Source organism: Zootermopsis nevadensis, unplaced genomic scaffold (genome assembly GCF_977971745.1).
Source record: "Zootermopsis nevadensis isolate Lab colony 2312 unplaced genomic scaffold, Znev_1.0 Znev_ptg000009l, whole genome shotgun sequence".
NCBI classification, from domain to species: domain Eukaryota; kingdom Metazoa; phylum Arthropoda; class Insecta; order Blattodea; family Termopsidae; genus Zootermopsis; species Zootermopsis nevadensis.
Window position 1 is genome coordinate 1687005 of NW_028259141.1, and position 27867 is coordinate 1714871.

The 27867-nt window shown below is 37.8% G+C and overlaps 3 protein-coding genes and 1 long non-coding RNA gene across 10 annotated transcripts; 1 reads left to right on the forward strand and 3 right to left on the reverse strand.

Moving 5' to 3' along the window:
- Positions 1-2945: 2945 nt before the first annotated feature.
- LOC110840128 (uncharacterized) lies at positions 2946-10234 on the reverse strand. 2 transcript variants are annotated; one of them, XM_087345424.1, is made up of 7 exons: positions 10099-10234; positions 8433-8512; positions 7494-7751; positions 6774-6909; positions 5984-6095; positions 4938-4998; positions 2946-3861 (listed from the first exon to the last, which is right to left on the reverse strand). In XM_087345424.1, the coding sequence occupies exons 1-7, from the start codon at positions 10121-10123 to the stop codon at positions 3742-3744; spliced, it is 792 nt and encodes a 263-aa protein (XP_087201550.1). In that variant the 5' UTR covers positions 10124-10234; the 3' UTR covers positions 2946-3741. The 2 variants fall into 2 exon arrangements, with proteins under 2 accessions (XP_087201550.1, XP_087201551.1); XM_087345425.1 differs by lacking the exon at positions 10099-10234 and adding an exon at positions 9382-9472.
- Positions 10235-11470: 1236 nt separating this feature from the next.
- LOC110838903 (DNA-directed RNA polymerase III subunit RPC5-like) lies at positions 11471-15468 on the reverse strand. Of its 3 annotated transcripts, none has more exons than XM_022082560.2 (4): positions 15354-15468; positions 14882-15081; positions 14310-14446; positions 11471-12070 (listed from the first exon to the last, which is right to left on the reverse strand). In XM_022082560.2, exons 1-4 carry the CDS (start codon positions 15382-15384, stop codon positions 12061-12063), a joined length of 378 nt encoding a protein of 125 aa, XP_021938252.1. In that variant the 5' UTR covers positions 15385-15468; the 3' UTR covers positions 11471-12060. The 3 variants fall into 3 exon arrangements, with proteins under 3 accessions (XP_021938252.1, XP_021938250.1, XP_021938251.1); XM_022082558.2 differs by having other exon boundaries at positions 11471-12566; XM_022082559.2 differs by lacking the exon at positions 11471-12070 and adding an exon at positions 12548-14217.
- A 95-nt stretch (positions 15469-15563) lies between these two features.
- Positions 15564-25201, forward strand: LOC110838901 (uncharacterized). Of its 4 annotated transcripts, none has more exons than XM_087345408.1 (6): positions 15564-15650; positions 15780-15911; positions 16217-16342; positions 19885-19974; positions 20611-20781; positions 23303-25201. In XM_087345408.1, the coding sequence occupies exons 3-6, from the start codon at positions 16223-16225 to the stop codon at positions 24104-24106; spliced, it is 1185 nt and encodes a 394-aa protein (XP_087201534.1). In that variant the 5' UTR covers positions 15564-15650; positions 15780-15911; positions 16217-16222; the 3' UTR covers positions 24107-25201. The 4 variants fall into 4 exon arrangements, with proteins under 4 accessions (XP_087201534.1, XP_087201537.1, XP_087201536.1 ...); XM_087345411.1 differs by having other exon boundaries at positions 22432-23430; XM_087345410.1 differs by lacking the exons at positions 15564-15650; positions 15780-15911 and adding an exon at positions 15916-16000.
- LOC147874305 (uncharacterized) lies at positions 24909-26767 on the reverse strand. Its single transcript, XR_015534250.1, has 2 exons — positions 26707-26767; positions 24909-25459 (listed from the first exon to the last, which is right to left on the reverse strand). It is a non-coding gene; the product is annotated as an uncharacterized LOC147874305 (long non-coding RNA).
- Between the last annotated feature and the right edge of the window lie 1100 nt (positions 26768-27867).

The following is a 27867-nucleotide window of genomic DNA, read 5'->3' on the forward strand; positions in this document are numbered from 1 at the left end:
TTTGCCTTAGCCCATAAATAATGCATATGCATGGATTTGAATAGCCCAGGAGACTAACTGAAATTGTAGATTAGCGTTCTTCACGCTCTGAGAACGAGGAAAATTAGTCAGGAGTAAGGGTCTGCTTACAGAAACTGAGCATGTACCAAATCGACTTCCCATCTAGCCATTGTTCAATGTCTTTGTTGCATAATTAGATATGCCCTCTTCTTCACTGCTGTTGCGTGTGCACATTCATCATGAAACCATTCATTTCGAATTACCATTTGTTTTGTGCCAACCACTTTTTCTGTCGCTTTCTTCGTTACATCTCTACATTTGGTCCAGCACTTGTCAACATGTGGAGGTCTCCATATAGCTTTATAAATAGCTATCAGCATTTTTTATGATGGAGCAAAGTTTATCAGTTAATTTTGGTTATTTCATACATATTGTGTTTTCCTACATAAGTAAGCAGTTGGTATTCATTTAAAATTTAAGCACGAAGTCTCTATTTACGAATTATATGTCATCTCTAGGGCATCTTTCATAGGTTATTTCGAAAGCATCATAAAGATCATCTTTCCCATCCTCTGATATATCTTTGGTAGGTGCATGTGAACAAATTATACTTCTATTGAAAAGTTTTCCTTCTATTTGAATGGAGCAAATCCTCACACCAACTGTATGGAAATGAAAGATTCCATGTTTCAGATTCTCATTTACTAATAATTGTAACCCAAATATGTGTTATGTTTCATGGCAGCTATAATATGAATCCCAATCTCGATACTTGGTTAAAGTTCAATTTACGTTTGATCTACTACTTCCAGCATGTGCACGAATGACTCTATGTAAATGATGAAATAATTTCTGAATAACATTTAGCGTTAAAGAAACATGAAGGGGGAAATGGGGGGAATCGCGTCATCCTATATGTAATGTAGCCACTGTAATTATTTTCAAAGTACTTGAATTGAGTGCGCTTTGTTCACACTGACATCTCTGGGGAAAACATATAAACAGTCTAGGACTGTAATGGCGGATCAAGTTGTTGTTATCGTGTGTGGTGAAGAAAAATCTCATTGTAGGCACGTTTCTTCTGAGTTTCAAAGTTAGCAGATTGCACGGTAAGTGTAACTTAGTGTTATTTTTTTCATAAAACAAACGATAACGTTTGAAAGTACAAATATGTATGTCTATTCTTCTGAATCTGCAGTCTTGTAACATGTTGGGTTAAGGCTGGAATATGTAATGTGCTGTGTCAGCCACGTCTGGGGTAATTTCGCTTTTTGGAGCGGTATAACCCCGGTTCCAGGCAGTGTGACCATACAAAATACAGTGAATAAATAAATGCATATGTTAACTGAAAGCAGTGTCTTTGCATGGGATTTGTATAGTGTGGTACTATCCAGGGCACATGGCAGAATTACCTCGTATATCGGGGCAATTCCACCAAATGTGCTTTTGCAAAATGTTGTAAAATAATTACATGTAGAGCAGAAATGAATACAAAATTCTCCATGTGTTGTATTCATGATGAATGACTATTTTAAAATTTGATATTTGGCAGATTTGTTACAATGTTTTACAGAACTGTACAAAACCAATGGACAGTTTACATAAAGACGTACATGTTTGTCTGCGTGCCAAAGTGACTGGGAAAACTCCAGACTGTCTGACATTGGTGCAAATGCAAACATCAGTAAACAGGCTTGCCTCTCCCGATACAGATCCTACAGCATTTGTCATGGAGGAAAAAATATGGAAATCCTCTGTAGGGTCACATCATCTCAACTAGTCAGCCCATAGACTAGCCTCCAGCCTTATGGCTCGACCCCTTTCATTTATTTCCCGTGCTGTGGCCACGGCCCATACTATGGCTTCCAATGTGGTGGCCATATCTTGGCCCCGCAGACAATACAACTGCGTACAGCCTCTCCCTACACTGCCGGCCATCTGACCAGCAACTAGGCAGAGGTTCAAAGCTTTGACCGTGCTACGGCCATGAGCATGAATCGATTAGAAAATAATAAGTACATCGTCTGTGTTACTTATTAATGCCATAATCACTAGCAGATTTTTGGCTTCTGGGAATTCACAAATGTCTATGAGCTTCAGTTATAGAATTGCACCCTCAACTGTGCATTGATCCTGCTAAGCAATTTGGAAGAAACTTTCACCAGCAGAATTACCAGTACCTACAGAAGAAATTTTGAAGAATGTAGTAGAAGAATTTTATTTGGTATGGCACTTCCCTAAATGCACCCGAGCTATTGATGGGAAACGTTGAAAGAACAGGCAGCGCATAATAGTGGATCCCTTTTCTTCAGCTACAAAAAGGCATTTTCTGTGCTTCTGTTAGCATTCCTTGATGTTAATTATAAGTTTGTAATCATTGATGTTGGTTGATACAGAAAGTCAAATGGTGGGCGTCTTTTCTCAAGATCTGTTTTAGTAAAATCTCTAGAAGCAAATTCACGCAGTGTCCCTAATCGTAAGGCACTGCCTAACAGTGTAATGGTTGTTGATGAAACAGTTCTCCAGAAGAGGTATTTGCTCCGCACTTACTCAGGAATTTTAGCACAAAATGATGAGAGAACACAGGTATATAATTACAAACTGTCAAGAGCACACTGAGTTGTTAAGGATGCTTTCGATATTCTTACTCAAAAATTGAGAATCTTTTATTGCCGAATTTGACTGAGTCCTGAAAAGACGAAGTGATCATGGCTGCTAGTGTCTTGCACAATTATCTAAGAAATGATCACAGTGTGGAAGGCTTTGAAATTGAAAAAAATCATCCTACGGTACAGCCACATTATTTCATGACATTCCGTCCTTTAGGAGGAAAGCCAAGTGAAGAGCCACAAGTGTAAATATTTTGATTACTTTGGAAATGTTTGGTCAGTCGCTTGGCAACTGGAAGCAATAGGAAGGGGAACAGCTGGTTCAAAATAAACATATTTTGACGTGCTACTAATAATTTTATTTTTTAAACATTATTTGCGATGTACAATATGAAGTAGAGAGGGTTGTGGTCGTCACAAATCGCCACCCATCTCTGCTGACACGTAAATAAGAAAAGGTTCGGAACCACCAAGTTACATGACTGGCTGCTGGGATGTTGCACCATGAAGTCTGGTATGAGTTCACTGATGTTCATAGACGCCTACTGTCTCCATCATCAGGGTGATAAATGGTTGAGATATGGGAACAGGGCTGACAATGCGGAACCTTGGCTTTGGACAGGTCAAGCTTGGGTTTACTGGTGGCCTTCAGAATTCCATCTTTCCCCTGTTTGACCTCCTCAGCTGCTGCTGCTTCTGGCAGAGAGCTAACAGCCTTCTCCACACCAATGAGCAGGAGGCCATGAGTCACCTGCCACAAGAAGTGGCTGGGAGGTCCAGCAGAGAAGATGGCCATCAGTTCTCTGCTGGAAGAAGGGTCTTTTGACGTCTGATGGGAAACAGACAGATGAAGGCTCCAGTGCACTCAGCAGCATCCAGCCAGTTTGCTGGACAGCTGGGAAATTCTCCATACCATGGAAGAACTCGAAGGAGTTCATCCATACCATCAAGTCCCTGGGGGACAGCCGTGACCTGCTCAACCTGTTTCCACATCTGAACCCCATCTTTCATCCACAGCTTACTCATCGCCCTGATGATGGAGGCAGTAAGCTCCATTAAGATGACAGCGTAAACGTCTACTCAACTACACAGCACAACATTCTATAGATTCTGTCATGGTCTTGGAACAAATTTACTTCTTCCGTTTGGTGTTGTCTGTTTCACTGTCTGAAGACTCTTTGGAAACTTTCTTCTTCCTTCTCCAAAATTTCCACTTACTTTTACTCTTCTTTGTTTTAACGTCCTTCTTTTCCTTTAAAATGAATAAGATTTCTGTAAGCATTTTGTATATTTTGAATTTTACATCAACTCATGCATTGGAGCGTATTAAAATGAATTAATGCCAGCAGCACTGAATATACTAAAACTCTGTTCAAAGAAAGTGTTAAATTGTCCAATCTCACAACGTCGCGTCGCTTAAGGCTTCTTAGCCCCACGGACAACTTCACATCTCTTCTACCCTTTACATGCTGCTTTTACAAGATGTGGTAATTTTACTTCACTTAATGCAATAAATGTTGCCTGCTGCATTCAGTGCATTAAAACTTTATTTACAAAGAGAGTTTAAATTACCAGTCTCGTAATATGTGGTATAAGGGTTATGACTCGACTCGGGAATTTCAGTGCACTTGATGAAATAAACCAAAGCTTTAAAGCTGACTTGCCTGCACGCCAAGCACCTGGGCCCACCACCAAAAAGAAGTACTTATCGTAAAGCAGTGTAGCCAAACTGACAAATTTTATTCTGTTCATAGAATCTGGTAATTTTGCCTGTGGCTGTGAACTTTGGCCTCTTACTTGGTGAGACGAGGACGTATTGCGAGTGTCAGGAACAAGGAGTCTTGTAAAATACCTGACCCTTTGTGGGTTTAAGTTCATATTGGAATAGAACGTGTAACAAAGTAAGGAACTTCACAATTCGTGAGGGTCGCCCATCTTCAGTGTAGATCAATTCAGCGTGAGGGATGCAGAGAGAAGTGAAGAAGAAAAGTGTTTTGCAGATTAATTAAGTGACTGACAACAAATAACAAGAGAATAGAGAAATCTCGCTCTCGAGATGCAGAGAGACGTCGTCAGTTCGTGTATTCGGACTGAAGGGAGGGGGAGCTGAGTCTACGTGGAATGCAAAAGAAGAGGAGATGAGGAAAAGAGGAGGGAGTAGTATCTGCAAAGAGGAGAGAAGAGAAAACAAAATGGAGTGGAGGAGAATAAGGAGCAGAAGAAAGAAGAGGTCAGTGTGATCAATTTTGTTACGGAGTAACTTTGAGTGAACACTTGAAATGTGCAGGTAATAATTTGTGAAATTCACTTCTTCTTGTTATGGCTTACCTTTTTCTTACGATCTCTGCTGTCCGTCTCTCTCTCTTCATTTAGGTCGTTTTGGGATTTGCTGCGCACACAGAAAAAACAAGAATCATAAATTTTGTGGCTTTAGAGTCATAATCATACACAAATGAGATGGTAAAATCGACCTTAGAGGACTGAACATATGGGAGCAGTTGCATCTTTGCTGTAGATACAAAACCTTTTCTGATCTGGAGGAATTTATGACTGACGAGCTGCTTTCCTGGTGGCGTCTGACGCCTTGTGGGAAGGATATAAATTAAAAGCGCTTGAAAATAAATTGCTAAGAACCCAAGAGTTATGAAGTGGGGAATATAAGATATTATGTGCATCGCACAATGCAATATAATGCAGAACATTGCGACTTTCATGTCACGTGCCATTGGAAATGAAGTTAAATTTAGGAGTTTATTATGGGAAAAACAAGTGATGCACACAGAATTTGGCCTTTTGTAAGATCGAGAAGCAAATGGAGGGTAAAATTAAGATGGTACCAGACAGCTAGTTTTCTGGATTCAGGGATATACCCTGGATGGGTGGGTGGGATTAAACTGGCTTAGACTCTGTCTAGTATCTGATATTAGCAGTGTTGAACCTTTTTATGCTAGTACCATACACGTAGGTACTTAGAGGTTAGTTTACTTGACGTATGTTGGATCCAATTTTTGTAATTCTCTAAGTATCTTAAATTGCACCTAGTACGTAGCAAGGAAAAAATGCATATAATATTTTAATAAGAAAATCCGAAGATGCAGATGTAATTGTAATTAGGATGATGATTTTAAAACAAACTTACAGAGGAATGGCATGAAGATGTGACCTTGAATAAATTATTTCAGCATTAAATCAAATTATGGAATTTTGTGAATACAGTCGTGATACTTTTCAATGCATGATAACATGTAATTTATTGACCTTGTGAGTTTTGACTTTTCGACGAAAACTGTGCGATGGAATTGGTTTGGAAAAAGATAATATCGTGTAGAAGGAGAACAGGATTACAAAGGAAATGGATTGAATGCAAGACAAACCTCGATTTAGCTTTATCATCTCCCTCCTTCGATTCCGTAATTTCTTCGTCTGCAGCCTTGGTCTTCTCTGACTGCCGTTTCTCTCTGTCCTCATGCTTAAGGACGTGATCACCTGCAACATTGTTGCATGCATAAGAATATTTTTAAGAACGCAGTCAATGAATGTAAGACGAAGGCATGGAACAGAGAAAAACTTTTTATTAGTTTATTTGCATTCTGTTTAATGCAGACCGCACAGCATCAAACGGACTCAGGAGGATATGGATGCAAGCGACTGTGGACTGATTTAAGACACTCTACTGGCGTTCACCTGGATGGACTTTGGGAAATTTGATGAAGCAAGAATGAAAAGAATTTGGGAAGGAGAGAAAGCAAAACAGAGAACCACAAAGAAACATCTGACCTCTTGTCGTGCTTAGTCTGCAGGAAGCTTGCGGCTAAGAACTCGGGAGCCTGAATTGGTGGCTTAGCGACTCAGTCTCTGCCTTTCTGACTAATAGACGCAGTGACTCACCACTTGATTGGCTACCTCATTGACGCACAGTCACTCTCCAGGCTAAGTGGCTGATTTTATAACCCTTTAAATGACCGACTTCGTAACTCATAAAGTGGCCGGTTTAAACCTCGACTCAGTCATGACTGCGTCTCTATGTAAGTGATTACTGGAGATGGCAGCAGAAGGAACATTGAGGAAACAGGGAAGTCATTCAAGAATGACAATACTGTATCAGACATAATATAAATTCTCTGGAAAATGCCATGAAGAAATGTCATGAATACTTTAGCTTACCATTGACTTCATCTTCTCCATCGTGGCCAGAACCAACAATTCTAATTTCTTCTACGCATCCTAAATCTTTCCCTGTCATAGTGAATACCTTCTCACGAATTTCAGTGAGGCGTTCTTGCAATTTTGTAAGTTTCTCCTGAAATAAAACCATGCACAATGATTCACTTTTTAGCTCCATTTTGCATTTGAATTCTTTGCTGTGTTACGTCCGTCTAATGGTTTTGGTGGTCTTTTACTGCAGGTACTGCCACTCTGTTGATTAGACAAATCTGCTTCGCGTGTTGTAGATGTTGATGAGACTGAGATATACATTTCACATCATCCACTAGTTTTCTCTGTGATTAGCTATTTTATGGGACACGGATGATGTCTGATTTAAGGTCGAAGTAAGATAGGGATAAATTAGACCTGAATGGCACATAATAGTATGCCGAACAACTTTTAGGCTATTTTAAAGGCTTCTGACAATTGTCTGTTACACTCGGGATCACTAAATTCTCGGACTTTGCCCATCGTCTGGTATTCAAAAGAACAGAGTTTTTCAGAAACTGGATATGTTTTTCCTCAATTTCCAAGTTTCGTAAACAAAATGTTGATACTTCCAGACATGAAACTCGCAGACGGAATGTGGACACACTGAGTAACCGAGGTTGTCATTTCATGCTCTTCGTACAAAGAATGCGTAATATGAAAAATAAGCATTTGCTTTGAGATTCTCACCAGTTTTTTAAGAAGGTCGGTTTGCAGTGAATCAAATTGATTCTTTGTGGTTGCGAACTGTGCTTCCAAGTTATTGTGCTCACTGTCATCCTCATTCTCTGAAGGGTGGTTTGTTGTGATAGGTCTAGTAGCAGAAGAAGCCATCCTGCTACTTCTCTGACTGTAAGGTGACCCAAAACGTGCACCTTGTGTTCCTGACTTTGTCGAGTTCCTCTTTGTACTGTTCGTTTTAAAATTCACACTACCACCATTGTTTTCCTGAAAGAATAGGATTATAGGTTATAGGAGAACCTCATTGCCCGATAACCAAAAGGACCAGTTATCTTTTCTCTTTGAATCAGCCAGTGACCACTTCTAGAGAAGTAAACGTGTACAAACCCCAAAAGATTTACCTGTTTATGAACAACATAAGTTAGAAATTCATACTACACATGTACACTGTGGTTACCGAGAAATGTGTTTCTTCCAGATAACTTGAAGGAACTGGAGTACAAACTACACTTGTGTGAGCTTAAAATAAAACTAATGCAGTCTCTGTCATTCCTAATGTATTGTTAGTCAAACAGTTTCTGTTTATCGTAGTTTTCTCCATGGGAATGGAGACTTATCCCGTAAGGACAGCTTCTGTTCATTGCAGTTTCCGCTAGAGACAGATTTAATGGTATTTTGACTAGAGGCTTATTGCACTGAAGTGTAATATGAGAGTCTGTCTAGGTTTTTGGTCGGTTCTGATGTTACTGTATCAGGTACATGCATTGAGAGGGAAGGAAACAAATGTCCTGAAAATAATCGACATGCAGGAATCTGTAGGAGAGGTCAAGGTCCAAAGTCGTGCTCTTGTGAACATGGTAATGGACCTTCAGGTACTTGATCAGCTGATCGCCTGTCGTCCTTTTAAGCTTGACTCCACTCTTGGAGGTTAATTGAGTAAAAACTTACTCTGTACATTCTCGAATCTTCACCATTGCCGTTCACTCCGTTGTTACTCTTTGGTTCATACCTCGGAGGGGGCTCACGGCCTATGGAAGAACCCAAAATGCATTGCAGATCGCATTGTTTTAAACTTAAATCTGCACATATATTATGTGGGAGACATATTTAAAAATGAGTAATACAGGCTTTGTATGGAAGTGGAAAATTACCTCTTTGAGGGGGGGGGGGACATTTTGTGAGGGCCAGAGGTGGGTGAAACTGACAAAGACATGGCCAACCCTATCACAGTATTGTCGTATTTAATCGATTGTCAGATTTATCCTTCGTCTAGTTGTAGGTTTTGATGAAAAGATACATGAAGTTTTAAAATGCGAAAAAGTGTCTTAAATCGAGGAAATGCTTTAAACGTGAAGTAAAGCTGTCCCACTATGCGCCATGTAGGCGCTTGGGGGGAGGTGGTCAGCATCACGCCCCCAGAAAATGCTGTAAATAGTGACGTAAAATAGGCCACGCCCAATTCCTTCTTACATTTATTCCACGTTCCCAATCAATCTTACTGTCACCAGTCCAAAGTTGTTATTTTTTGTAGTTAATTGCATGAGCTGGGTAAAGGAACAGATTTTCACGAGTATTCAGTCAATATTCAAAACATCGTATTGAATCTTTGAAATATATTCCTCCTTCACAGTAAGAGAACACTTTTCACACTCACAGAGAGAATTGGGAATATTTTTGTCTTTGCAGATCTTGTTCTTTGGTGCTTCAGAATGAGCCCTTATTAAAAAAAGTCAAAAAACACTGCAGCTGTAATTTTGTTTTGTGAATCTGTGTGTGTTACAAGCCTCGGTATATGAAGGGGCTTGCGTGTGGTATGAAATTCCTCACTGACATCTTTTCGATATTAAAACAGAGTAGCAGTAGAATGAAGTGAACAGATATACGTTAATGTACTTACGAGCTTTCGATTTGATCGACATCCTCACATAAATCCTTTCTCAACAAAGAATGACTTACTAACACAATGTTGACCATTGTTCCTAGGCAACATAAGATTTTGTAACAATGATATTCAGTGCTGTTGATTATTATTACGTCACAGAACCTGCCGTACCCCGGCAACGAGTAAACAATTGAAGTACGGATTTGGAAGGAAGCAGCGAGTGCAAGAGTGGATTAAAGTCAAATTAAAATTTGAGAGATAATGAACAGTTGTAACGTCTGTCTTCGTGTAACATCGAAGTTTTGCGAAAATTGACATGCTTTGGTCCATGGGTGGGCAATTATGTTTACTCGGAAGCCAGATGGTGCAATTTTTGAAACTAAAACAGCCCACGGGGACCTTGCTAGAAAAATTCTGTGCTTCAAAAAGTAACAAAGATATATCAATCGTTCGTGCTGGTTGAACATGGCTGATAAACCCATGTAAAAATACAAACGTAATGTTATTAATAATTATTTTGGCACTATCCTGAACTCTGATTGCTCGAATCATGAATTAAAAGTAATACGGAGAGCTGCAGATTAAATTTTAATCTAAATACAAGTAGGCTCATGTTTGGTGCTTCAGAATTGGTCCTTATTTAATAAAAAAATACGTCTAAAACACTGCAGATGTATTTATTTTTTTGAATCTGTGTGTGTTACAAGCCTCGGTATACGTTAATGTACTTACGAGCTTTCGACTTGTAGTTTGACATCCTCACACAGCTCTTATCACACTCCGTTTACCTACTGATTCTCAACAACGAATGACTTACTAACAAAATGTTTACCCACTGTTGCTAGGCAACATAAGATTTTGTAACAATGATATTCAGTGCTGTTTATTATTGTCACAGAACCTGCCTACCCCAGCAACGAGTAAACAATTGAAGTATGGATTTGGAAGGAAGCAGCGAGTGCAAGAGTGGGTTAAAGCCAAATTAAAATTTCAAAGCTTTAAAAGACACTCAACTGTTAATAAATATTCCGAGTGTTTATTCCAAGCCTTTCGTAAATGATTATGGTTCCATGACAAAAGCCCACATGAAAATTCCTGGCAGAAAAATCCCCACAGTCATAAATTCTCACATTTACAATACTATCAAGTAATAGACTCTTAATAAAGCGTTATGTGCATGCTATGAAGTGAAGTTCAAACTTATTGTACATATTAACCTAACCTTGGCCACCGTTGGCCAAATTTGTTTTGTGTAAAGTAAAAATAATGTGAGTATAAAGCATCACCACCCATGGGCGCAGAAGTGCGGGTGATGGCTGATGTGGAGTCGAAACTGCCAGAAGTAAGGATAAAGGATTCACAACGAAGTGTTGCAAAAATGTAAAAATTTCAGAATCATAGATTTAATATCATCAGATTTAATTTTGGGGAGTTTTCTTAAAATTTGTTAGCATCTCCAACTATTGGTTGTTGAATACTAGGTTAACCATTAGACCCCAAGGGCACAGTGATGTTGACAAGAACACTAATGTTCAAATTAGGAGAGAATAAAGTTCCATATGAACAGGATCCTTCCATCCTTTTCTCGGACTGGGACCTGTTCATATATGTTCTTGGCAGATGATCCACAAGTGGTTTGCCATTGCCTTCTTCTGTGTGTGAATGGAGTAATTGTTGGGATGCCACGGAGGAAAACTCCGTGTTGCCTAGACCACGGCCTTGCCCAATACAAGTTATAAATTCGGGCACCGCCGGGAATCGAACCCGAGACCCCAGGATTACAAGGCCAGCGTTCTAACCGGTAGACCACCGTGGCGTCATTCCTAATTTACCATATGTTAACTGAAATTAATCCACTACACTGGAAATTGTCCAAAATGCACACAAAAAAATAATTTGAAAAATATCACATTCAATTTTTTTTTCTTTCAAATATTTCAAAAATATTTGATTTTGTGCGCTTTTCAGGCAATTTCCAGCATTTTTTGATTTTTCGAAAATTTTGAAACATTTCAATATTTTTTTTCTAAACTCTCCCCTAGAGATGCCTGCCAAACTCGGTCTTTGTATTTAAATTATATTTAGGCAATAAATACAATGAAAGGAAGTTTATATATTGGCTTTATTCCAAATATTTCCTTTATACATGCTTTACAATTGCGTAAAGTTTGATTAAGACATTGCTTATTCAACTTGAATTAGTTACGCTTAAGATGGGTCTGTGGTAGCTGAAATATGTTATGAAATTTGTGCACTTTAGATTATCAACATTTCATGCAATACGTATTTCGTACGCAATATGTCCAGATCCATCTCTTAACGCGCCAGATGCATTGAAAAATTGTACACATTGGTTCATTAAAATCACAATAAATGTACAAACAGTTATAATTACAACAAAATACATTACGGATTCTTAAAGGTCCTTATTTACTGATCATTTTACATATAGGTTACATTACCCTTACTCTTACCATTCCTGAGGGATGAACGTTTGAAGGTGACTCGGCGCTGGATCTGACATCTTCGTAACTAACGCTGATTTGCCGAATGACCCTTCCGTATAGACGTATTTACGTCAAAAACAATATCCGTATCATTGATGGAGGATGCAAGGGTGTTGAGATGCAGGAATTGGAGTTTGGTGGCGCAAGACAGAAACAGATGACGGAGGGTCGTTGAGGAGGCCAAGGCTCACATCAGGCTGTAGGGCCAAAGAAGAAGAAATGAAGAAATCACTGGCCGAAGTGTTTAGGCTGTTTGGACCTGTTCCATTTTGCCGTCCTTGTGGTCCTGAGTGCATATAGGACCTTCCAGAATTCAAGTTATCGTTTCGGCGATGTTTATAAGGTGGCCTAAGCGGCACATAATCCCGCCTGACTTGGCCCTGTGGCCGTGGCCTGTTGTTAGGAGCACCGCGTACTTCAATAAGTGCTCGGACATGCTCAAAACTCGAGCCCTTTTGTTATCGATACTGATAAATCGAACACTTCACGATACTCTGCTTCCTTGCCGGCCAAAAGTTCCTCTTGAACGCTAATTTGAACTGCTCGTAGTCTCAGAGATTGGGAGCAATAGCGGACAGCCAATTGACTGCGATGGGGTCGGTAATGGCTTTGCGAGAGATAGCGAGCTGGAATCGAACCGGTACCGCTTTCAGCTTCATAAAATCGTCTAGCTGCTTCAAGAAGAACAGAACACTAAAAATAAAATAAAAATAAATTAGGAATGCAGAGATTTGAAGTTACATAGAATTAAGTATAGTAGACATCTGAATGTAGGAATGTGTTGATGTCATTTCCTGGCATTGAGTAAAATGGCAAAGGCTAGCTCAACTTTCTCTAAGTGGAAACCGTGGTATTGTTTTTTATATGGCGTGGTTCATCTGACCTTCGTTCTAATATATAAGAGTAATCTGATAAGAACATCTTCAATAAAATGCATAACATTTTAAAAGGATTGTAATTCGAGTTTTAAAATTTACCAATCTAATTTATACCTGAGGACGGTTAAATATAACCGAAACATGTCGTAAAAAACGTTCCAATTTGTAAATCGATCATTTGATGCGGAACGTGAAATTATATTTTATATTTTATCATCTTATTAAAAATTGTGATTTGACGGAAAATATTAAAATATTAACTTAATTCACAATATGACACAAATATACTACCTTGTAAACAGAGTGTTGTTGAGATAGAGTGAACTAGCCTGCGTTAGGAATGTAATGTTTAACACAAATGTAAAATTTATGCAGTACTTAGTGTTATAAATAAATGGTGTGTAAAAGTGGTGTATATTAGTTAAAATGCAGTAGCTGCGAGCAGGTCTATATTGGCCAAACCGGTAGGGAATTTCAAACCAGATTTAAAAAGCATGTCCACAACATTAGATTCAACGTAACAAACTCAAAATACGCTCAACACATCCTCGACCACAGACACAAATACGGCCCCCATAGAAGATATCATGGACATATTAAAAATAGCCTCAAAAGGCAAAATGCTTGACATTTTAGAAAAATTCCACATTATAAAACTAGCAGAAAGGAAAACATCATAAATGAGCAGAACACCCACAACTCCAATGAAGTTCACAGGCACAGAGATTGCAACGGCGGCTCACCGTAGACCAACAACGGAAATCAGGCCAGTGGACATAAAGCTAAGTACTCAATTTAGATAATACACCAACTCTTGTGCAATTAACATCCAGTGTGGTATTACATAAAGTATGGTTTATAACAAACCATTGCCTTATGAATTGTATGATTTAATATGAATGAATTCATTTGCCACTGATGATGACCTCTTGAGGTTGAAACACATTAAAAGTGATAGTGGAACCACGGTTCCGGAGAATTAGACGTAAATACGTCTGTACGGAAAGGAAGTTTGTATATTGGCTTTATTCTAAACATTTCCTTTATACATGCTTTACAATTGTGTGAAGTTTGATTAAGACATTGCTTATTTAACTTGAATTAGTTACACTTAAGATGGGTCTGTGGTAGCTGAATGTAATGTAATGAAATGTTTTATAGGTAACAACAATGCCGAGTAAACAATTGACGTTTCCAAGGTAACATAACAATGCAGTTACACTTTTTCATTCCACTTTTTGCCGAATGACACTGACCCTAAAATATAGATGTATTTACGTCAAAAAATGGCACTAAGTGTCTTGTCAGTTTAGTTTGAATGCATGATTTTATATAACAACACATGCACGCGAGGGACGATACTGAGGAGTCGCCTGGAGACAGTGACTGTAGTTTGGATTATTATAATAGTAAATCTGTACTAGCAACAGAAATACAGTGCGGCTGATTCAGTGGGGAAAGAAAACCTGTATTGGACACGGAGAGAAGAAACAGGTAACGTTTCAGTAATAATGGTGATTGTGAATGTGTACTACCTTATTCCACTCAGTAAACTCACCGGCTGATAAATGCCTTATCAACTTGCAACAGCAGTTCCCACCTCTTGTTGACCTGTTCCAGAATCTCCTTTATCTCTTCTGATGGCAACCTGATCACACTCGACACTCTCAGCTGATTCTGAGGGAACAGGTACAGCTGAAATAAAAATAATACACAACTACATTAAAACAATCTCACTCATATTTGACAGCATACTGATGGAAAAATATATTTGTACAGTACTACATGCAAAATCTGACATATCAAGACCATTCCTGATAGCCATTTGCACCAACTGCTTTTAATGGCAAGATGGCCAACACTGGTTGATATTCGAAACAGACACCTGCAAACTAAAATCAAAATAAATGGTGGTGACAGTTTGACATTTCAGCATTCCACTTTGTTCACAACTCGCCTGCTTGCATAATTCTGCAAACCAGTTTTTCTATGTTGCATCTTTCCATTATACTTTTAAGAACAAAGAAACAAACACCCCAATTAGTTGATTAATCACATTTTATTGACAGGATATGCAGGTAAGTGGGTAGAAATCTGGGGTACTCCACACTGTTAGTACTTTAAACTTACGACATAATCTCTGTCCTGACACATGAGCTCTGCAGGAACGCCATTAATGCTACTAGCTATATCCTTTGCATAAACGTCACTCAGTACAATCCAGTTACCCTGAACCCACACTGCCACCTGTTGCACCACACGTAGAAGACTGGCAGTATCTGTATTCATTTCCAGCAGCGTTGCCAACTGTGAGGACTGCAGTAACTTGGCTACAGCAAGAAATAAACACATAATACGTAATTTCGTAAATACTCAACGAAAAGAGATATATTACCTGCAGGTCATTCAAACTCTTCACGCAAAGTGAATACAATGGGGAAGGCATATTGGCTGCATGTTTCATCTCTGACATTAATGAATAGATTTAGATATAACATGGTGTATACCAACTGCTACAAATTTTATTTTTTGTTCAAATCATTTGAAATGAACTAATACCAAAGCCAATGACCGGACACGGTCACAAGCCAGTTCTACTCACCTCCGACCCTCAACCCAATTCCCGGAGGCATTAAAAACGGGTGACTGCCACACTGTTGTACTTGAAGTAAAATCTTCAGGAACCTACGTTAAAAGTTGCTATTCCCACTGCTACCACGGATATTCAAAATCCTGCCACATTGGTATTACTGATGTTTGGTTATTATTAGACACAGACGGGCTGGCACGGTATTTAGCTTCACTGCCCCTAAGAACGTATTAGCGAATGTTCTGTTCGCGTCTGCATTACCGATCCTTCTGAAAATGTAAGAATGAACTGATTCCTAAACTTGAAGTGGTACGTTTCCAGTCTTCATAAAAACATTCTTTAGTCAGATAATGCCAAGTTTAAAGTTGCTCTAAGGTATGATTAAGATTTACAAAGTTACAGGCTGATATTTGGTATACCCATTTTTCACGTTTTCAGATCGAGAAACGCACTAATCTGGAACTTCGTTTATTTGTGTGCAGCGACCTCGTAGTTGGTGGGAGAATATCGCAGCAGCTCATATATGTGTGAATTCAGCACACGTATTGATATTCACTGACACGTATTTCCGTAAGTTGGCAACAAACCGAGATAGTTCGACTAATGTGAAAAGGAAAGTTGGGGTTTGTCAGGAAACAGTTCAACTATAAATTACAATTGTAGGCCATATAGTATTACACTGTCTTCCGAAATAATATGTGCATTGATTTACTCGACGTTTCTTTGTTGTTCTAAACCAAATCATATACTGGACATCTTTAATGTTGAAAATATTTGGAAGTCACATCAACAAACGATTTATTCGAGAACAACTACTTTCCTCGATTTTTGAGATATCTAACACAATTTTTTAATTATTTTTTTTAATTTTACAGCATAAGATGAGTGTAATTAAAATGGAAAATGTTGTTGATGTTCAAAGTGAAAAAGATACCATTGGCATGGTATCGGATGAGGTTCATGTACAATCAGCACTTTCAGTAAAAAAAGATGAAACTGAGGTAAGCTTTCCTTTCAGATGAGCTTTTTTTTCTGTCCATTTATACACATGCCTGAGTGTTTGGTTTTACTGTATAAGTTATTATTAGCTGTTAAACAATTATAAAGAAAGAACATTACTTTACGTTTATAACCTAACTCTGATTTTCTCCTGTAGTGCTCCAGCCCTGTAAGAATAATAGCAAATTGCACTCTGAATTGGGTAGTGTACATATATTCATTATCTGATTTGCAATACAAAGTAACATAGACGCCTTTTTCAGGCTTGTAGAAGAACTGTGCCCCAGTAATTGTAAATAAATACTAAACAGTCAAAGATGTTACAAATTAAATGTAATGCATTTGTTCGTATTGGTATCTTGTTTGAAAGCATGTGTGCATGTGCGAACACACTTATGCATGTGTGTGAGTGAGATACATTAATAATAGTAATAATTGTGTTCATCTGGAAATTTTTACAAGTAATAATTTCTTTCAATTATTCATTTAGTTTGCTTTATGTCTTTTTTAGATTTATTTTCATATTACGTTTCCACTTACAAGTCTTATGATAAATCCGTTTTGACAGAATCTTATATTTTGGTGTGGATTTTTTGTTATGAATTTCAGCCCTGCCCCCCTTTATATTTTTATATATATATATACACACATACTTACTGTAACAGTACCAGCAAAAGAAAACGTGTCTGTTCTCACAAACTATTTGGTAATGTACACTGTAATGGTATTGAAATGGTAGTTTGCTTATTGTGTTATTGGGTTATAATATATGTCCCTATATACACCGAATTACTTCTATAACACTGTCACTTGTTAAAATTAGTTAAAACTGTTACATGCAACAGTCAGTATATGTGAAAAATACATTTCCAATTCCATATTCATATTACACGTCTCATAATGTTAGTGTCCACTGAACTCCAAACATCCGTGGCGTTGTTGTGTTTTAATTTTAAGTTTCATATATTAAGGCAGAGATGTGCAATAGAATTTTGTGTGAAGCTCAGAAAGAGCAGTGAAGAGACGTTGAAGGTGTTACAGAAACAATGCGCCGAGCTACAATGTTTCAGTGGTTGAACCATTTTAAAGATGGAAACAAAAGGGTGGTTGACGACGCTCAAAGCGGGAGACCAAGCACCATCATCTGGAAGAGTGATGCTGATATTGTTTTTTGAGTCAAAAGGCATTATTCTTCAGCACTGGCTACCTCAGAAGCTAACTGCGAATGATGTTTACTATGCAAATACACTTAAAACTCATTTGGGGAACGCAGTTCAGAAAGCAGTGACCGGAGTTCTTGACGAAAATGTGGTTTCTGCTTCAAGACAATGCACAACAGCTTATTGCATATGTGGCGATGAAGGCTGTACCAGACATCGATGGACCACCAGTAGAACCCCCACCCTACAGTCCAGACCTTGCTCCATGTGATTTTTGGGCATTTCCAGCTCTTAAACTTGAGTTATCAGGGCAGACATTCAGCACTGACACTGCCATACGCAAGAAGTCTGGAAATGGCCTACTGCACGTGTTTGAGAAGCTGGTGGGAAGGTGCAAAAAATGTATAGCACGTGAAGGCCGTTAACTTCGGCAAAGAAAATGCCCGAGCCTCAGGAATCCTAAGATGGTGGGTTATGCGAGTAGTCGCATTACTTTTTCAAACTCCCCTCTTAAGGGGGGAGGATGTGAGCTGTTGGTAATAATGCTCATATAGTGCGTCAAAGATCAGGTTATGACTGGATGGATATTGTTCACAGTATATGAGGTGTTTCTCTAATAGTTTCTTTACAGACTGTTTTTATTATTTCCAAGTAACTTCTGTGTTGCCATAGGATTCTCCTGTATTTGGGATATGTTATTCATTACCTGATGATCTCTATTGTTCCATATTGAACATACATGTTCTTTAAACCTCTCTTGCAGCGTGTGATCTCTTTGTGCTATATAATTAGTGTGCAGTCTCTACAGTTTAGTTTATTTGCACCTCTATCATCAATTTTCTTTTGTGATTTATGTTTTTGGTGTTTTTTAAAAGATATTAGTGGTTTGGAAGGCTATTGCGATCAGTATTTTTTTAATTTTGTTATATACCACGTTTGTCTCCATGTGTGTGCAAATGTGGTCCAATTTTCCGTATGTCCGTTGTTTATTTGTGCTATTATGTTTTTTTATGTTGATGTTTTGTGTTCACTGTTGTTAAATTTGTTCCATGTCATAATTGTATTTTAATTTTCTTAGGTTTTTTGCCAAGTGGAATTTAATTTCTTACTTTCATTCTTTATTTACTAATGGATATTTTTGTTACTTGGTTGAACAGGTGATTTTCACTGTTTTGTGCTCTGTCGGATGACGACATGTTTGATGTACAGTCATGTAGGTCAAGCGAGTAGTGGTGGCATCTAAATGCATGATGTATAATGCAAAAGAGGGGGGTTCGGTAGTAGTGGGGGTCGCACAGCGTCAGCTGCGGTGATGCACCTATCTCAACACAGCTAGAGCTACAAACCAACTAAAGCTGACACCCCTCTAATGCGTGCTTTGGAGGGGCCCATCTGATGCAACCAAAATCAGTAATTTGCGCAAATGCCAGCAGTTCTCGCGTGACCTATACTTATTACAGATGGCTTCCAGTATATGTTACGTAGTTGATCTTTGTGACTGGAATGTGTGCTATTTTCTTTGAGGCAGGTATTGACTGGATTATGTAATGTTCTTTATACGACTTTAAATCTAAAGGGTTAAGGGAAGAACATTCGTTGATGCTATTGACAGTTGGGTACAGAGCACAATATTTGGAACACTGAAGGAAATAATGGGGACTGGAGAAGACTTCTTAATGACGAGCTTTGTAATCATTTGTATTAATTATTATTGTTGTCACATCAAGGAGGATGAGTATGGAATGTAAACATTAGAAATGCATACAAGATTTCAGTTCGAAAACCTGAATTGAGGAGACCCCTTGATGGAGCAAGACATAGACGGGAGGATAATATTAAGATAGGACTTAAAGAAGTAGGATATAAGCACAAGGACTGGATCCTTGTGGCTAAGAATAGCAACCAGTGGCAGGATCTTTGAACTCACTCTGTAAACCTTTAGGTTCCGTATATGCAGGTAATTTCTTGACTGCCCGAGAACTAGTCTCTTCTGCGGACTTAGTTCAATAAGGAAATAAGACATTCCATTTTACATGTTTAATTTGTTCAGTTGTTCTTGAGGCTGTTCGTACAGCACATGCATTACCACAGTTGTAATCTAATTGTTTCAGTCCTGATATATATAGACGCTCTTATGTGATGCTTACTGTAATTATCAGCTCCTCCAAGTTACTGATCGCCCAAGAAAGGTTATCGATCCTTGCTCTAGCCCTTTATTTTGCAAGCATGACTTATTGCGTTATGATTACATTTTGCATGGAAATTGTAAGTGGACAGAATGTGGTCATGATGAACATCAGGTGTGGAGGTTTTGCATTACTTCATTTTGCTTAAAATTGTACCTGGTTCACAAAATGAGACATGTGTAACGTCTTCTTTCGCAGATCATGGATATGAAGGTTGAGGATTTCGAAGATTTACAAGAAGAGGAGGATCCTGTAGCAAATCTTCCATTAATAAAGTCAGAACTTGAGGTGAGTTTCACATTTTTATGCACTTTTAAGAAATATGTTGGATTACGTATTGTGTGTCTCTTGTCCATCTCCACATGAAGCAATTCCACTCAGGTGAATGGATTTTGAAGTGTCGTTTAGAAAATGGTGCCAGAGGACTGAATTTTGTTGCTCGGTGTTTATGAAATACCATTTTAAATTTCTGTTGCATCAGTTTTAAAACATGTGAAATTAAACATTGACCAAACTGAGAACTATTTTAGACAAATATGGCCCATTAATCTTGTATAATTTGTGGGCTTTGTATTCAAAATACAGCCTGGTATTAAATCTCTTATACATTTCACAGGAACTATGAATGTTTTAAGGTAATCATTTATTTCTTTTGTGTCTTGATACAAATTGTACCGATTTATTAGAACAGTGTTGTCATTTCTGTTACGCATCGTGAACGTAGTGATCTTGTTTAAAATATCAAATGATGGATCATGTCCAGAAAATCAGCAATATTAAATAAACTTCACCATCGTCAGGCTCCTTTAAAGATGTTCTGCAGCTGCTATTAGTTTTGTGCGATACAGTTGTGTTGATAATTATTCCTTTTCATGCAGTGAGAGAGCACAATCACAGTTGATAATGAGTATGGTTATTTTACAGGACTCCATCAATTTACAGAAAGTTGTACCTGATTCTTATAGTGAAACGAGTTTTGAGGCTTTTTATGATGACAATCAAGTCATGGATATCAAAGTTGAGGATGACGGAGGTGTGACAGTGGAGGAGGATCCTCTCCTGATACCATTTCCATTAATAAAGGCAGAGCGTGAGGTGAGTTGTTTGAGCATCGTTAGGCACGTAGCATCTCCATTTGTCTGTCCACATGAAGCAATTCCGCTCTGCTGAATAGATCTTGAAGGGTCTGTTGCAAACAAGAGCAAGGGAATTGTATTTGTTGCCTGCTGTTTGCGGAATATCACTTCCGTTTTGTGATAAATTTATTTTAAGACGTGTGATATTAAATATTGAGAAATAGAAGAAATGTTTTAGGCAGATGTAGCCAGACAAGTCTTTGACAGTTTTTCCAGACTTTCCAGTAAGCCTTGTCTCGATGCTATTAATTCCCATTGAATTCTATGCACATTTTTGTGGATCTGTGAATGTTTGTAGGTTTTCTCCTGCTGTCTTTTCTAGCTTTTCTTCCTTTCTTTCTTTCTTTCTTTAATTTTGTAGGAGCGTGTATCACTACAGTGACATAGACCTGCCATTTCCATTAAGGACCTTTATCAGGATAATTGATGACCCTCTAAAAATGTAATATTCCTTGATTTGTTAAATGACTGTGTTGGACATTGTTAATTTTCTGTTGCCTTGATTTCAAGACTCCATCAATGTAAGACACACTTGATTTAATGGTAGGTATTTAGAGGGGGGGGGATGCCACATCAAATGTAAAATGCATTGTCAGTATTCCTGTCTTTGGGTAATTCGTTGTCATTTACTGACAGTTTTAGATTAGCGGCAGTTTGGATCAAATGAGGTCTTCTCCAGTAAACAGCACACTTAGGTTTAAGTGCGCGTTACTCATTACTAGAATGAAAAGATAAGGTGAATCTTTGGATTACTGTCTGAAAGTTTGTCCTTCACAGGGTTATTACTGAATGATGAACAGATATACGTCACTCAGGGCCACCTGAAACTTACGATATGAGCGATTCTTAAATACACTTGTTACCATATCACTGTCAGGTGATTTTTATATGTAATTGTTTTGTATGAATGTCAGACATGTTCTCTCACTCTTAGGGAGGCACATAGATTGCGGGTGTTTGAGAGTAGGGTGTTGAGGAGGATATTCGGGCCTAGTAGGATAGACGATGCGGTATGGAGAAAATTGCATAATGATGAGCTTAGAAATTTGTACTCCTCCCCCAATATTATCAGGGTGTTCAAGTCAAGAAGAATGAGAAGGGTGGGGCATGTGGCTCACATTGATGGGTCACTGTGTGTTCACTGAGTTTTGTTCGGGAATCCTTAGGGGATAAGACCCCTGGGGAGACCTAGACGTAAATGGGACAATAATCATAAATAGGGATCTGTGGGAGATAGGAGTTGAAGGAGACTGGATTTTTTTCGCCCAAGACTGACCGGTGGAGTGCTTCGGTTAATTCCGTGATGAATCTTAAGGTTCCGTAAGCCATCTTGTTAGTTATATATAATTGTCCCTACCAAATCTGTAGTTATGTCTCAAAAAATATTTTGTTTATGGATGTCAAATAACATTCTTCATAGTTAAATGTTCCTTTGATGAAATACAAAAAAAGAAGAAAATTATCTAAGATTTATTGTTTTTATAAAGGATATGAATTTCTGTCAAGTACATAACACATCACTAACTAGTTGTGATATTGGTGGGCATAAATCTGACATTCATACAGTCACACTCTTACGTTGTAAACTAGAATGTTATGACATCATCAGGGTGATGAGGCATTGCCCCGATGACGGAGGCAGCAAGCACCTCTGAAACATCAGTAAACTTCTGTCAGATTACGCGGAAGACAACCTTCTTCATACTAGGTGCTTTGAGAAACTCAAATCTCAATTAATGTGTCATGACGTATGTAATTCATTACTGTTACTGTCTTATGTCTAGTTGGTATTACTTTTTACGTCATTTACTTTAGGTTATCTGTTGTGTTTAAATACTTGTGCTTTTATTTTCTGTAATGTTTGTGCCTCATGGTTTTGTAATTTTATGAGTTGTTTTATTTTGAGTGTGGTGTGTTTTTGTGTGATGTGTGTTGTTTTGTTTGTGTCTTATTGTAGAACCACTGCCACCGGGTATCAACCCATATGCAGTTGATAATAATAATAATAATAATAATACCCCATAAAGTGGTGAATAGATGTGATAATAATAATATTAAAAAATATCCTCCAATTATCTGAACGTCTCTAATTTATGTTCCTGTTTTCTCATTATCTGATATGTAACCAATTACTGACTTTGTGCCTTTAAAAGACCATGACACTTGTAGTTTTATCCATATATACAGGGTGTCCCAGGAGGAAAGGTCAATATTCTGGTCATAATATCGGTCACTCTAAGCAAAAAAGTGTATATGTACGTGTGTCCTATTTCGAACTGCCTCTCTGCGAAAAGATACACAAACAGGTAGGCAGGTTTTGTCACTATAGAAACTTGTATTGTACCTTACAAGGTAATTGGAGGTTCTGTTCAAGTTTAAAAAGTGTACCCCAATTTTAAAAAATTGATAGAATTTTAGTGATGTTACTCAAACCTTTGTAATACGATTTGTCCTAATATTGTTTTCAATTTGTTTGCTAGTTTCCTGCGAAAGAACAGAACATATTACAAGATGGTGAGCGTCCGTATTCCTGTAATGTGTGTAACAAATCATTCATTTATCGGAGTCATCTCAAGAGACATGAGCGTACACATAGTGGAGAAAGGCCATATTCCTGTAATGTGTGTTATAAGTCATTCAGCAGTGCAGATAGTTTGAAGATACATCACCGTGTACATAGTGAGGAGCTACCATTTTCCTGTGATGTATGTAACAAGTCATTCATTAGACAGAGTTATCTGAAGAGACATCAGCTTACGCACACTGGAGAAAGGCCATATTTCTGTGATATATGTAAGAAATCATTCACTCAACAGAGTAGTCTGAAGACACACCAACGTACGCACAGTGGAGATAGGCCATATTCCTGTGAAAAATGTAACAAATCATTCATGTATCAGAATAGTCTGAAAAATCATCAGAATATGCACATTGGACAAAGACCATATACCTGTGATGTATGTAATAAATCATTCAATCAAAAGAGTAATCTGAAGAAACATCAGCGTATGCACAGTGGAGAAAGGCCATATTCCTGTGAAGTATGTAACACATCATTCACTCAACAGAGTAGTCTGAACATACACCAGCGTATGCACAGTGGAGAAAGACCATATTCCTGTGATGTATGTAACAAAACATTCAATAAAAAGAATAATCTGAAGAGACATCAGCATATACACAGTGGAGATAGGCCATATTCCTGTGATTTGTGTAATACGTCATTTAGTCGGAAGTGTAATCTCAAGATACATCTACGCATCCACAGTGCGGAGCGGCCATAATTCTGTGATATGTGTAAAAAATCATTCGTTCAGAAGTGTGCTTTGAAGACACATCAACTTACACATGGTAGACAGCAGCCACATTAATGTGATGTATATCATAAATGATTTTTTTTAATGACTGATCTGTTCTTCAGTGTCATTAACTCTACTTGTTAATAGAATAATCCGATGAGTCAATACATGTGTGGGGTGCGCATATTCTTGTGATATATGCAAGTCTTCCTATTATCAGAAGAGTCTGCATCATGAATAAGACTTTTTCTTTTGTCAGAATGCAAATGAATACCTACTCCTGCACATTTTTTTAGTACAGGAATATTGTCCAGGATAGGAATAGTAATTGTGCATTTGAGGCAAAGGGCCGTCTCATTCTTGTGTTATACAATGATGAGCATCTCATGACGTATGACGTGATGTTTCTCGGCGACTAAATGCAATAAAATCTTCTCGCATCTCGTACTGTGTTATCTGTATGACAAGCATTCTTCAAACAAGCAAAACGTTGACAGCGAGGTCTTTTTGGTTTAACAATTTCTTTCAGTTTATTACTTCCAAAACATTTTATAACTGTTTCATTGGTATGGGGAATGTTATATAATTTTAAGATGTGTTAAGCATTTGTCATTTTCAGTTGCATATTTTACTGATAGTTCAAAATAATCATTCTAAGCTTCAGGTTACTTGCAGGTGAAACAGGAGTGTAAGTTGTAATGGCTTTGTTATAAATAGCCCACCTTCGGAATGCGGTACTTGGAAATGTCACGAGCAGATCTAAGTGACTGACATACGTGAATTTAGATGTAGAAATTTTTTTGTGTTTTGTCAAATATATTCCTATATAGTGGCAGAAATATTTATTGTTCTTTCCACGTATATTACATTTGCTGCTAATCTAATCACTGTCCAGGAAACTTCAGATGATACATGCTAGGAATGTGTGAAGTACATAAGTGTGTTTTGTTTCCAACAAGTGTCTTGGTTGAGTTTGAGGGCTTGAAGCTAATCACTCATCCCCATGTAGTGCCAATAGTAAAAATGTATGGAACTATGTCCTCATACCTTAGTCACCAATAAAGTACATGGATGACTTCACCTTGTTTACCTTTTTCAATAAATTTGAGCCACAGGTTGGGCTTAAAAGATACAGGTAGATTCTCACATTTCTTAGGAAAACTCAGGGAAATGACGAATGCATGTAAGGAAAGTATTAAGTATTACAGTGTAGGTTTGGGAATTCATTCATGCATCGTAATCGTCACAGGTCGATGATTGTGATGCCTTTAAGGACTATGTATCCTAGTTATGCTGTGCCCAGGTGTTGATCAACACTGCTTCAGGCTCATTCAGACTCTGCAGACAAAGGAAGAAGTAATTTTATTTTGTGGGTGTATTACCCATACAGGAAAAAAAATCAAAATGTTATAATGCTGTTTCTCCTGTGGGGTGGTTAGCAGTGACTTTGAAGTAAGCGTGTCACTTCCCTGTGTTACATTCAGAATTACTAAGCAGTTCTGCAGAAATGTGTTCAGAATCCCTGTAAAAATTTCATGTAATTCTTAAAAAAGTCTCTCTCCACAACACTTGAACATAATTGTTCAGTTGGCAACATGTTTACTGTTTATAGAATGAATGTTGTATTTGCATGGCAGCCTGCCAGAGAGAACCAAGCTGTCATAGGCCTTTATAAAAGTTTTCCTTCCTGACAGGGATCTGTGGTGTGGCAATGCAGATCATTTATGCAAGAAACAGTAACTACTGTAATGAATGGTAAGTAATGTAAAGTTGTCCCGCCTCAAGCGATGTAGGCCCTTGGGGGAAATGTGGTATAGATCCAACTAATTCTTAACCTTATAGGCTGTGAAGCCCTTCATTGAGCAATTTTCTCTGATACATTCCACTCCCATTTAGGCCCAAATATTTATCTCAAAATACTCTTCTAACAGTTCCTCAATCCATGTCCTCAAAGTGAAGAAAACCAAGACTCACACCCATTCATCACAACTGGCAAAATTACTTGTAAATTTTGAAGGGTTCAGAGACAGATGAATTCTTTCTGTTCCTTTTACCCGTTTATAAACTGTGGAAGGAAGTAGATCCAGATTCAGAAAGGTAGTGTTCTTTTTAAAAACACGATCGACATACTCCTGGAATTTAGAGATCCAGATGTCAAATCACACTTATTTCCTTTAAGACTTTGTTCTCATATTTGGTATTAGAACAAAACATTTTGGACTAAATAATAGCAAGCATTCCCTGAATTTAATGTGCTCTGATTTCGTCATGAATTGTCATTCTGACTTGTTAGTGTAATATATATTTTAGTGGCGTTTATAATTTGCGAATTATTCACCAGTTATTCGACTTTTACCATTACTAATTACAAACCGCCCTCATTCGTTACTACTACGAAATTGACGTTGCTGTAAGGACTACTAAATACCATAGCAACTAATAAAGGTCTCTTTATATAGGAACGTAAAGATAACGACACGAGCCCTTGCCGATTTTTCAGAAAATATTATTCAACGTTTTTCAATGGAACTCTTTATATTGACTCTGAGCTCGTCCGTTCCAGGAACGAGTCTCGCACAACTTACGCCTCCAACGATATTTTTCCTAAATCTCTTTCAGTTCACTTCCACGTCTCGTATGACAACGATCTTCTTACGTGAAGTGTTATATAATTTACAGTGTTTTCTTTTGAATTGTTAATATTCTTAATTTTTGAAATGGATGACGAAAAACTAATAGAATTGGGAAGATGAAATTGATTTCTGTATGACATGACGCACCCAAAATACATGGATCCAAGCTTAAAAAAATCAATTTGGAAAGAAATTGGAAGGAATTAAATTCAACAGGTAAAAAAATACGTAGTATTTATAGTTGTAAAGAATTTATTAAATTTTAAGAACAAACATTAAAATTAATTAATTGAATTTCACTGACCCTTAAATACTTATTAATCAATTACATTAAAATAACCTTCTGGTGAAGACAAAAATGATCTGAAATTTTGTCTAACTTGGAATGCCTGATGAGTCGTGTTTCCTCCTTGGTAATTTAAGTTTTGAAAGGTTGATGGCATTGCTGTGGAAGATTCTGTTTCTTCTGAAGGTGTGATGAAACCGTCATACTTCTTGATGAAATTATGAAGCACACACGTTGACAAAATGATATCATCGATATTATCCGGAGACGACTGAATTCTTCTCTTGTAAATCCTGAATATCTGGGAGAGAAGGGGCATTGGTTCATGCATTAATTTGCTGCACTATTGCTCTACACGTTTCTCGAATACACTTTTCTTTTAGGTACGCAGTGTAAAAGTCGGCTGATTAACATAAGGGATCATTTCAGGAGGCACTTGGGGGAAACGGACAACTAAAAGCGGTCAAGCTGCCCAAAATAACAAGAAGTATAAATACGAAGATATACTTCAATTTCTCTTACCCAACATAAGTGAAAGGCAAACAATATCGAATGTTCCATCGCCGGGAGAGAAGTTGAATTTCAATCAAGAACAAGTGGCAGCAGATACTCCACATTAGTAATTAGGAAACACAAATGCCACATCATTGCAGTCCCGAAAATATTTGAAACGAAAGTATGCGGCCACCGAATCACCATCGTCTTTATTAATGAAATATATTATTGATAGGAATGAAACTGAACGTAAAGACACTGAAGATCCGCTTGATGCGGGGTCACAATGAAAAAATTTTCTCCCTACTACCAACACGTAGCGAAAGGTAGAA

Bases quoted from the DNA above. Each gene is read 5' to 3' on its own strand.
- LOC110840128 (XM_087345424.1), bottom strand. From the start codon at position 10,123: ATGTCAAACTACAAGTCGAAAGCTC. The intron at 6,096-6,773 runs GTAAGCTAAAGT...ACAATGTTGCAG, and splicing joins TGGAGAAGATGAAGTCAATG to GTGATCACGTCCTTAAGCAT. The intron at 4,999-5,983 runs GTTTGTCTTGCA...CTGTGTGCGCAG, and splicing joins GATGATAAAGCTAAATCGAG to CAAATCCCAAAACGACCTAA.
- LOC110838903 (XM_022082558.2), bottom strand. From the start codon at position 15,384: ATGCCTCCGGGAATTGGGTTGAGGGTCGGAG. The intron at 15,082-15,353 runs GTGAGTAGAACT...TTCTTGCTGTAG, and splicing joins AATTGGGTTGAGGGTCGGAG to CCAAGTTACTGCAGTCCTCA. The intron at 14,447-14,881 runs GTAAGTTTAAAG...TTTTTATTTCAG, and splicing joins GTCAGGACAGAGATTATGTC to CTGTACCTGTTCCCTCAGAA.
- LOC110838901 (XM_087345408.1), top strand. From the start codon at position 16,223: ATGAGTGTAATTAAAATGGAAAATGTTGTTGATGTTCAAAGTGAAAAA. The intron at 19,975-20,610 runs GTGAGTTTCACA...GTTATTTTACAG, and splicing joins TAATAAAGTCAGAACTTGAG to GACTCCATCAATTTACAGAA. The intron at 20,782-23,302 runs GTGAGTTGTTTG...TTTGTTTGCTAG, and splicing joins TAATAAAGGCAGAGCGTGAG to TTTCCTGCGAAAGAACAGAA.